General features: G+C 45.4%; 2 protein-coding genes across 2 annotated transcripts; both read right to left on the reverse strand.

Annotated features, from left to right (window-relative positions):
* Positions 1 to 202: 202 nt before the first annotated feature.
* chic2 (cysteine-rich hydrophobic domain 2) lies at positions 203 to 6,248 on the reverse strand. Its single transcript, XM_053619227.1, has 6 exons — positions 5,961 to 6,248; positions 5,489 to 5,543; positions 5,043 to 5,198; positions 4,297 to 4,353; positions 4,154 to 4,213; positions 203 to 3,311 (listed from the first exon to the last, which is right to left on the reverse strand). Exons 1-6 carry the CDS (start codon positions 6,098 to 6,100, stop codon positions 3,261 to 3,263), a joined length of 519 nt encoding a protein of 172 aa, XP_053475202.1. The 5' UTR covers positions 6,101 to 6,248; the 3' UTR covers positions 203 to 3,260.
* Positions 6,249 to 6,913: 665 nt separating this feature from the next.
* Positions 6,914 to 10,931, reverse strand: LOC128604244 (OCIA domain-containing protein 1). Its single transcript, XM_053619226.1, has 8 exons — positions 10,751 to 10,931; positions 10,459 to 10,543; positions 8,149 to 8,202; positions 8,012 to 8,059; positions 7,753 to 7,888; positions 7,492 to 7,637; positions 7,212 to 7,349; positions 6,914 to 7,055 (listed from the first exon to the last, which is right to left on the reverse strand). Exons 1-8 carry the CDS (start codon positions 10,799 to 10,801, stop codon positions 7,018 to 7,020), a joined length of 696 nt encoding a protein of 231 aa, XP_053475201.1. The 5' UTR covers positions 10,802 to 10,931; the 3' UTR covers positions 6,914 to 7,017.
* Positions 10,932 to 11,107: the final 176 nt, after the last annotated feature.

The raw sequence follows: 11,107 nt of genomic DNA on the forward strand, positions 1-11,107 counted from the left end.
AGGGGTAAATGAATCACTGGAGGAGTCGTTTGCAGGGGTAAATGGATCACTGGAGGAGTCGTTTGCAGGGGTAAATGAATCACTGGAGGATTCATTTACAAACATAACTCCCCCAGTGATTTACTTGAGAGATGTAAGTGAACAGTCCAAGGAATCGTTTTACAAGTGTAAGTAAATCCCCTGATTTGATACGTTCACTAATCTACATGAAGCCCTGGAGGAGTCATTTACAAATGTAAGTGAAACACTGCAAGTCATTTACAAAGTAAGCGCATCACTTGAGGATTCATTTTTAAAAATGAAAATGAATCACTGAAAGAGTTGTGGTGAAATCTAAACCAGTGAAAGTCAATGTGCCTTCTCCAGAATGATTGTACCCCCCCACACACACACCCTACCTGATGTCCCAGAAGACGTCACTGAAAGAACTCTGTGGTCTTCAGGTTCTTCTGAATAATGAATCACGGCTGGACTGCGACTGTAACGAAAGACGTTTCATCGCTCGTGTTTTCTCTCCGCTCCTCACAGCACGACAATTCTCTTCCTTTCTTCATTTATTTTTCAGTCTTTTCTTCATATCTTGTCTGTTTTATTCTCTCTTCCGGCTTCATTTGACCTCTTCCTTCCCTCTTCATCCCTTTTTATCTTCTTTCCTTCAGCTTGTTCATTCAGTCTTATTACCTTTTCTCTTCTCCTACTTACACTTCCTTCCTCACTCCTTTTCAGCTCTTCTAAAGTTTTGGCACCGCACAGTAAGCCGTCACAATACACTCGTTTCAGCATTCCTGCTCAGCCACACACACACACACACACACGTTAATGTATTTGTACTTTATTCCTGTACATACACAGTACTTAAATATTCTTTAGAGAAATAAAGAAACAACAACAACAAAAAAATAGTAATGGATGAGCATAAAGACATGGGCAACACATACTGAACAACACACACTCTCACACACACTTGGTTAAAACCTGCTGGGCAAATTTTATGCTCAATTTAAGGTAGCACTTTTTTTTTTTTTTTTTTAATACAACGTGATCTTAACCTTGTGTTCGGTGTAAAATATCTCGATGATAAAAATCCAGAAATCAGGGATGCACCAATATGTGATTAATTAATTTATATTTTGTTCTAAATATTGAACATTAAAGGAGCCGTTTGGTCAAAAACACAGGCTTTCGTTACATGCTAGCTGAATTAGCATCATAGCTAAACTACTCCGTTTGGTCTAAGGTGTCATGGTAGACATTTAATTTTTGGCCAAACTGCTCCTTTAATACAACCAGAAACTAAACTAAGACTTAAAAATACAACAGGGGTGTTTTGTTTTTTTTTGTTTTTTAACCACAGCAATGTTTTGTTGATTGTTTTTCATTAACTGATATCGCTCACGAGACACAGATACAAAACACACACACACACACACACACACACTCACAAACTGAAGAAGTTGAACATTAGCTGCTCTTTTTAACTGAGCAGGTAAACGAAGCTAAAAATACTTTAAAAAATAAAAGGCTTGTGGGAGCTTTACTGACTAAAACTCTTCTCACAGGAAGAAGTATGATACCTTATCAGCGACAGCCAATAACAATGACCACTTTTGCTATCTACAATAGTACTTTAAATTCAAATAAAAGTGAAACAAATCAGTTAGCCTAGCATGTTATGACTTGTTAGCATAACCTTAAAGGGCTAGCAAGTAGCTATCATGACAATATAAAACGGACACAGTTAGCCATTTTGCTAAGTAAAAGTCACGATCCTGATGTTTCACACATTCATAAAACACATTTTTGTGTGAAATGTTATACTGTTCATGACAGAAACGCAGCAAACTGACACACAACATTCAAGCTAGCATCTGCTGGCATTGTTAGCATAATGTTAGCTAGCTGAGGGAAAATGTTTCCTATTTCTTCATCGGATTCAACCGAAACTGTTTGTTTGTTAAATATTATCAAACTGAAAGAAATGTCCTTTGAAGAAAAGTGTTAATTTTTTTATGAAGAACAGCTAGCAGGTGGCTAGTTTTCAAAGGAGGGCTATGTTTCAAATCTCACACTATGGCCTAATGCTTAAAAGTATTTAGTATACACTAATCGTACATACTTTTAAGAGTTTATACATGAGAGACTCATGAAACTAAACTGCTAACTGGATTGTATTTGATGTTAGCATGCTAGCAATGACCAACAGTGATTAAAATACTACAGAGAGGCCTAGTTTCAAAAGGTTTTCAGTACTTGTCACACACGGCTTCCTCTATGAGAAGATTTTTACGGGCTTAATAAAGCTCTCACAAGCTTTTTTTAAAAAAAAAAAAAAAAAGAAAGAAAGAAGAAAGAAATAATCCATTCTGTGCTGCATTAAGGGATCCGGCTGCGACCTGAACCTTCCGGAAGTCTCACACGCTGTTTTTTTTTACTAGACAAGTCGGTCCTGTTTAGTGCAGCCGGTATGTGATAGTCTCTTTCAGGTTCATTTGTGAAGGGAAAATGGCGGATCGTTATCCGTTATGGAGCGGCTAGGATGTTTAGCGAGTAACGCACGTCTCTGGGTCGAGAAGAGCGGAAACCGATCACAAACACGACCATGTAACATCACACCATGTCGCTAAGACTTCCTTTTCATTCATTACTAGCATATAATGTAAAGTTCTGTCATTTGCAATGATAGTCAGATCACAGCCAGCTAGCTTAGCGTAGCTTATGTGACGTTCCCTTGTTAGCAGTAGCTAGACCACCAACAAGATCCCCAAGACCCTCAGGCTAATTATTAATACCGTGGTGATGTCACATGATCACGTTCTCTGATTGGCTGATCAAACAGATGCCCCGTCCTCCGCTCTTGATGACTCAGTGACACCGTTTGTTCAGCGCTGGGGAAAAAAATGACAGTTTTTTTCTTCCGTCGTTGCAGCGTTGCTATGGTAACACCCGTTCGTCTGCTGTATCTGCTTTCATGACATGGCTTCCGGTGGCTCAGAGCCTTGTGCTGCAGGACCATGGTGTTCTCAGGTGGCTCCAGGTGAGGGTCCTCCGGGGGGAGGTGTGTGTGGGAGGTGTGTGTGGGAGGTGGGTGGGGTTACGCAGGTGTGTAAACAGCACTGAATGTGGGAGAAGCAGCGTATATGTCTATGCATATGTATTTATATATGTTTAAGTGTATATAGGATGAGTTTATAGTCCGGAGTGAGGGAAGTGTGAGACTACCAGAGGAAGGCACCTTAGGCAGAGGACAGCGTGAGCGGCTGCTAATCCGGCCTGAAGATGGGAATCTTGGGTAGAAACTCTATTAAGATAACCTGTACAGGACACAGAGAGAGAGAGAGAGAGAGAGAGAGAGAGATCAAGGTTTATAACGTACAATAATATTTTGTGTACTGATTAAACAAAACAGAGATTTGGGACAACACCTTTCGAAATCAGAAACAGGATTACAGTTCCCTGGTGTTTTCCTCACTATAAGAACAGATCAGTTGTAGTCTCACAGTGACTAATTCAGCGTTCTCTGCACTAACACCAACAATCCCACAGATGTGCTAGCACAAATTCACATGATCTAGTGACTGGATACAACAAAAACTAAAGCATGGCTTCATTAAAAAAAAAACAAACAAGCTAATCTTTTACAATTCCACAATCAATGATACATTTTCCCTCATAAATATTAAACGAATATCATTTCTTATAGAAGGAATTACACGCTCCACATGGTGCGGTTATACAAAAATAACATGTAGGGGAAGTGTGATGCCACGAAAGCAGGACCTTTTCATACGAGCGCGGAATGTGGAGCGTGTTATTCCGCTTACACCACAGCGATTTGCCGGGGATTACAAAGTCTAACGTATTAATGAAACGACAGGTCGCGGATTTTATCGGTTTATAGTTAGATTTAATGATGTGGAACGTCTGAGAGACGAGTTAGTTCCTGTTCTCACTTACTGCGATAAACAATCATTCCCTCACCAGCACCCCCGTGTGTCTCTCTCTCTCTCTGTCTCTCTCTCTCTCTCTCTCTGTCCCCCTCTCCCCCTCTCCACTAGAACGTGTACACTCCTCAGCTCTGAAGACGTTGACATGCTGGGACACTCCGTAAAGCAGCGTGACTGCTACAAAGCGCTGACACGGGAGATGAACTTACGTATTCCATCATGTTGTTGGTTTCACACTTCCTTTTGCTCAGCCGCCAGTGCAAACACAACTGCAACAGAGAGACACGTTAGCAACGATGAACACGACAGACAAATAATAATAATAATTAAAAACACACACACACACACTAACCTTATGATAAAGGTGGTTGTTCTCCCACTCCAGTAACTTCTCTATGGATCTGCGTGTCTGAAAGAGACAAAAGGTGTGTGGCGGGAAATAAATAAATAAATAAATAAACAAATAAATAAACCCAATGTACGTTTATCTTTTCTTCTTTACTTCAGTGACAAAATCATCAGCGAAATTCCAGGGGGATTTATTTTCGTAGACATTATGAGTAACAAAGAAAAAGGAGGAACGACAAGGTTTTAAATATTTTATTTCATATCTAGAGAAATCAATTATTTATCAAGTTAAACACTGAACTTTTGAACAAGTTTTATGTGTACAAACATTTAACACCGGAAATGAGGAAAACTAAAAATATTTACGTGATATCTAGGGAAATAAATTGCCGATTCATTAACAGCGGAAAGGAGGGGAAAAATTCGGTAAAAATGGTAATGTTTTATTTTTATGTTCTGAAAAAAATGCGATTGATTCTAAAATTGTACGGTCATATTGTCCAGCGCTAGTGTTCACAATGTGGAACTGTTTTCACATTAAATATTAAAAAGTCTGAGACAACTGAATATTCATATTTATCCCCGCATTTCTATAGTTTTCCTAGTGCGCAAATTTATGCCTTTAAATGATTATATAAATACTTTTCCCTACTCTATCCATCAAAGGCTGCTATTTAAACAGAAACCATGTGAGTGACGTGTGTGTGACGTGTGTGTGACGTGTGTGCGCGAGTGTAGATGCAGACTGACGCGTTTGCTGAGGCAGATGACGGGCCACAGACTGAGTCCCAGCGTGCAGCAGCAGCACAAACAGCCACACAGCAGCCAGCGCACGTTCACCGGCAGCGTCTTCCTCAGACAGCCGTTCACTCGACTTATACTGGCTTTAAACTCCTCCGGCGCCACCTACAGGTCAGCACAGGAACAAGAGCACCAGCACTGTAATCAGTAAACATGCAGTACTGAAAGGAAATTAACAACAAAACCACCTCGTCCTGTTTCCGACTCCGGGCGACGTGTGCCCTAGAGTCAATGCTTGCATCTACTCCCACACTGTCCTGGATGGAGTGTGTCGTTTATCAGACATGCTATGAATTGAGATCGGACGTTGCGTGCACGTCGTGTTCATTGACCAGGTGTTCAGTGTGTCTGGGTGCATTACAGGTGGGACAGATGTTTAATGATGGCTCTCTCACCTTCCCTGTGAGTGCTGAGGGAAACTCTGTCTCAAATTTATTGCTGAGTCCAAACCTAGTAACAAAGAAAAGCACAATTCATTTAAAATCTGCTTTTAAAGAGCGTTCATTCATTCATTTTACATGTTGTTAGTTATTAGCCTGCTGTGCTTGGGTCTTGTAGAGCAGCGTGGAATAATTTCATTTAATTTCATACAACATTCCATAAGATTTATTATTATTATTTCGTATTCCTGCACATCCCGCCCATCCTGTGTCAGGATTGGCTACTGGTACGGACTCCTGGACGATTATTGGCTAATTCTCATACTCGCGAGCACTCAGCCAATCAGCGGCCAGACTGGGATTGAAAACGACTAACCAATCACAGGGAAGGAGGGCGGAACTTATCGGAAGCGAATTAAAACTGAAACCAGTGCTATCGAGGTTTAGCCAGCGATCTTTTCAAAATAGATTTCTCGGAGTCACTTACACGGTGGCTCGGCCTGCTCCGCGAACCAGCACCGGTTCCGGCCCGAATTTAAGCAGCTGCTCCTCCGCCGCCCGGCCTTCGTCCTCCTCCTCTTCCTCTTCTTCCTCCTCCTCGTAAATCTCATCAAAGTCCTCCATCATGGCCGCCTCGGCCTCCCGCTTCTCGGGAGGGACTCAGCGTTCCTCAGAGATCACTCAGAAGTTTCGCGTTTCATGAAACGCCACATAAAGGAGATTTTCTGGCCGAACACACACACAGTCCTGAGCAAAACATCAACATCCGCCGCAGTTCCCGAACTCGCTGCGAGAATGAGACGTATTATCGCGAGAATAGGAGACGAGTAAAAAAAAAAGAGACCTCCCCGCCCCCCCACAACTGTCCCCTCTCGCGAGAGTACAAGTTGGGACTGAAACGTCAACGTCTACTCCTCTGTTATCGCGAGATTATAACTCAGCGTGATGAGAAACATATTTTTAAACCCGTTATTAGAGGTGTTACGGTTTATTTTTTTTCTACGCACAAGACTACGACACATTTTACTACAACACTAATTTATTTTTACAGCTCTAAATATATTTATATATATATAGATTCTTTTATATTTTAAATAAAATGATCTTTTGTGTGTGATTAAGACATATTTTATTTAGTAACGTCTCTATTTAATTTAATAAAGTTTATTAAAAAATCCCAAGTGAAACATCTGCCTTGTGATATTTCAAGGCTAAATTTTTTTTAATTGGGGGGAAAAAAAACAACAATCAGTCACAAATAGAGAACAAGGCAATCTGTGGGATGTTGCACTATTTTCATTAATATTTCTATTACTGTTAATACTTTTGCATTAAACAAACAAACACAGTGTCTGTGAAAGCAGGCATTGCAGATTTTCCAGAAATTCCTTCTTCCATCCACTTATCTCTTTGGATTCCTCACAAATAAAACAACAGTCATTATATTTTTTCATACAGAGCGTTTATTATTAACACTGTAATACACAGACGAAGGCATTCACACAGCTGAGATTTCTCCCAGAATTCAGCTGCTCGTGCGCTCCTCACTCGTCCCACGTGTCGCCGTATTTGTTCTTCTTCACTGCACAGACGGTGAACGTACACATCATCACGTTGTACATTCAACACGTTGTTTAATGACTGCTAATAAACCATTTCTTTTGATAAAATCCTAACTAGAATAATAAGCAGACAGCCACGTAACCATGACAACAGGAGTTTGACTGACAGCTCTCACCATCCTTCTTGGGCGTGTCTCTGTCTATTTTCTGGTTCCGGGTGATGTCGTAGTTCTCCCTGTTCTTGTTGCGCAGCTCCTCATAAAGGATGGGTTTCTTCTTCACCTCCTCCCCCTCCTCCTCCTCCTCACGCAGCGCTGTAACAGTTCATCAACAGCTCAGAACAACACTAACACTCGTTAATCCTCAGTACAGTATCATGCTCTGATTGGTTACAGGAGCACTGGGGGCGGGACTTGGGGTCTGATCGGTTACAGTGATATAACGAGGATGAAGTACCGCGTGTGTGAAGGTCGCGGTGTGGAGCCGAGTGTGTGGTGTCGCTGTAGCTGAGGTCAGGGGGAGAATCTGAGACACTCTCCGACTGAAACACCTCAAACTGAGGCTTCTCATCTTCACTGAGCTCCGGCTGAGGACCAGCGAACCTCACACAGTAACCACAGACACAGAGAGAGACAGAGAGAGACAGAGAGAGAGTATGAGTGTGTGTGTGAGTGTGTCTGTTATTGTGTGTGTGTGTGTGTGTGTGTGTGCGCTCACTGTGGTGGACGGTGATGATGTCGGTGTCTCTGTCGAAGAGCTTCTGCAATTGGTGAATTCTCCAAATTATAGAATTTCTGCCGACACGTCTTCATATAGGACAGCTTTCCTGCGAAGTAGCCACACATACCGGCAACTACACACACACACACACACACACACACACACACACACACACACACTCAGTACCTAGACTGCACACACACACACACACACACACACACATATCATGTGAGTGTATAAGGTTTCATAAACTCACACAGCACTTTAGGCAGAGATCCGAACCGCGGGGATGACGTCAGCTTCCCTATTCGCATAAACATGAGCCTTGTTTACATCTCATTTGCATAACAGTACATACATAAACATGTGTGATGTAGTAAACACAATACACACCTTTGGTAACGAGCATGTGAGTGAGGGCCATAGCACTGGCGGAGAATGGCACCGCTGGTGGAAAGAGGGAGAGAGAGAGAGAGAGAGACAGGGAGAGAGAGAGGGGAGAGAGAGAGAGAGAGAGAGAGACAGGGAGAGAGGAGAGAGAGGGGAGAGAGAGAGAGAGAGAGACAGGGAGAGAGGGGAGAGAGAGACAGGGGAGAGAGAGGGGAGAGAGAGAGAGGGAGAGGGGAGAGAGAGAGAGAGAGAGACAGGGAGAGAGGGGAGAGAGAGAGACAGGGGAGAGAGACAGGGGAGAGAGAGGGGAGAGAGAGAGACAGGGGAGAGAGGGGAGAGAGAGACAGGGGAGAGAGAGGGGAGAGAGAGAGGGAGAGGGGAGAGAGAGAGAGAGAGAGAGAGACAGGGAGAGAGAGAGACAGGGGAGAGAGGGGAGAGAGAGACAGGGGAGAGAGAGACAGGGGAGAGAGGGGAGAGAGAGACAGGGGAGAGAGAGGGGAGAGAGAGGGGAGAGAGAGAGACAGGGGAGAGAGAGACAGGGGAGAGAGAGGGGAGAGAGAGAGACAGGGGAGAGAGGGTAGAGAGAGACAGGGGAGAGAGAGACAGGGGAGAGAGAGGGGAGAGAGAGAGACAGGGGAGAGAGAGGGGAGAGAGAGAGACAGGGGAGAGAGAGGGGAGAGAGAGACAGGGGAGAGAGAGGGGAGAGAGAGAGACGGGAGAGAGGGTAGAGAGAGACAGGGGAGAGAGAGACAGGGGAGAGAGAGGGGAGAGAGAGAGACAGGGGAGAGAGAGGGGAGAGAGAGAGACAGGGGAGAGAGAGGGGAGAGAGAGACAGGGGAGAGAGAGGGGAGAGAGAGACAGGGGAGAGAGAGGGGAGAGAGAGACAGGGGAGAGAGAGGGGAGAGAGAGACAGGGGAGAGAGAGACAGGGGAGAGAGAGGGGAGAGAGAGAGACAGGGGAGAGAGGGTAGAGAGAGACAGGGGAGAGAGAGACAGGGGAGAGAGAGGGGAGAGAGAGAGACAGGGGAGAGAGAGGGGAGAGAGAGAGACAGGGGAGAGAGAGGGGAGAGAGAGACAGGGGAGAGAGAGGGGAGAGAGAGACAGGGGAGAGAGAGGGGAGAGAGAGAGACAGGGGAGAGAGAGAGACAGGGGAGAGAGAGGGGAGAGAGAGAGACAGGGGAGAGAGAGGGGAGAGAGAGAGACAGGGGAGAGAGAGGGGAGAGAGAGAGGGGAGAGAGAGAGACAGGGGAGAGAGAGGGGAGAGAGAGAGACAGGGGAGAGAGAGGGTAGAGAGAGACAGGGGAGAGAGAGACAGGGGAGAGAGAGACAGGGGAGAGAGAGGGGAGAGAGAGAGAGACAGGGGAGAGAGAGGGGAGAGAGAGAGACAGGGGAGAGAGAGGGGAGAGAGAGACAGGGGAGAGAGAGGGGAGAGAGAGAGACAGGGGAGAGAGGGTAGAGAGAGACAGGGGAGAGAGAGACAGGGGAGAGAGAGACAGGGGAGAGAGAGGGGAGAGAGAGACAGGGGAGAGAGAGGGGAGAGAGAGAGACAGGGGAGAGAGGGTAGAGAGAGACAGGGGAGAGAGAGACAGGGGAGAGAGAGAGACAGGGGAGAGAGAGGGGAGAGAGAGAGACAGGGGAGAGAGAGGGGAGAGAGAGAGACAGGGGAGAGAGAGGGGAGAGAGAGAGACAGGGGAGAGAGAGAGACAGGGGAGAGAGAGGGGAGAGAGAGAGACGGGAGAGAGGGTAGAGAGAGACAGGGGAGAGAGAGACAGGGGAGAGAGAGACAGGGGAGAGAGAGACAGGGGAGAGAGAGGGGAGAGAGAGAGAGACAGGGGAGAGAGAGGGGAGAGAGAGAGACAGGGGAGAGAGAGGGGAGAGAGAGACAGGGGAGAGAGAGGGGAGAGAGAGAGACAGGGGAGAGAGGGTAGAGAGAGACAGGGGAGAGAGAGACAGGGGAGAGAGAGACAGGGGAGAGAGAGGGGAGAGAGAGAGACAGGGGAGAGAGAGGGGAGAGAGAGACAGGGGAGAGAGAGGGGAGAGAGACAGGGGAGAGAGAGGGGAGAGAGAGACAGGGGAGAGAGAGGGGAGAGAGAGAGACAGGGGAGAGAGAGAGACAGGGGAGAGACAGGGGAGAGAGAGGGGAGAGAGAGAGAGAGAGAGAGACAGGTGAGAGAGGAGACAAGGACAGGTGAGAGAGTAGAGAGAGACGGGGGGGGAGAGAGAGAGAGAGAGAGAATGAGCAGTAATTAGACAAGGAATATATAAGAAGCAGAGACAGTGAGTGGTCATTAGTGCGCATGCGCAGTGTACTCACATCTGTACCAGAAGCTCTCTTCATCGCACTGTTTGAACACTTTCCTCTCCTCCTCTGTGGGGGTGTATTCTGCTCCTAACGCTGCCTGCGCGCGCACACACACACGCGCGCACACACACACACAGAGACAGAGACAGAGACAAACAAACACACAAATAAAAACAGCTCTTCACTTTCAATAATAATAATAATAATAATAATAATAATAATAATAATAATAATGGCCACATCAGTCGCACACTAGATAGTTAGCATTAGCATTAGCTAGCTTCCTAGCTATCACACCGCGTACCGGCATCGTTTCCGCGGTGCGCTCCGTGAATTCTGACGAAGATTCAGCCATTTTTAACCAGAATCCTGTAAACACACTTTTAAAACAAACGGCAATAATAAAACGCAGCAGCGGCGCTGGTTAGGTCACAAGAGTCAAATCCACGGTGTCATTTCTTCCTCGGCGGTGTTTAATGTGAGTGAATCAGCGCCACACTGACACCTGGTGGGTCAACAGCGCTAGTGCAGGAGCAATCCCATTTCTAACCGCATGGTGGCAGCAAAACTCACAACAAAAAACTACAGACGGGAATGATTAATGCTACAGTATAAAAGAGTACAAGACAGAGTAAATATTTTAGGAAACAAACAAAAGTAT

The sequence above is a fragment of the Ictalurus furcatus genome, chromosome 29 (genome assembly GCF_023375685.1).
Source record: "Ictalurus furcatus strain D&B chromosome 29, Billie_1.0, whole genome shotgun sequence".
Classification (NCBI taxonomy): domain Eukaryota; kingdom Metazoa; phylum Chordata; class Actinopteri; order Siluriformes; family Ictaluridae; genus Ictalurus; species Ictalurus furcatus.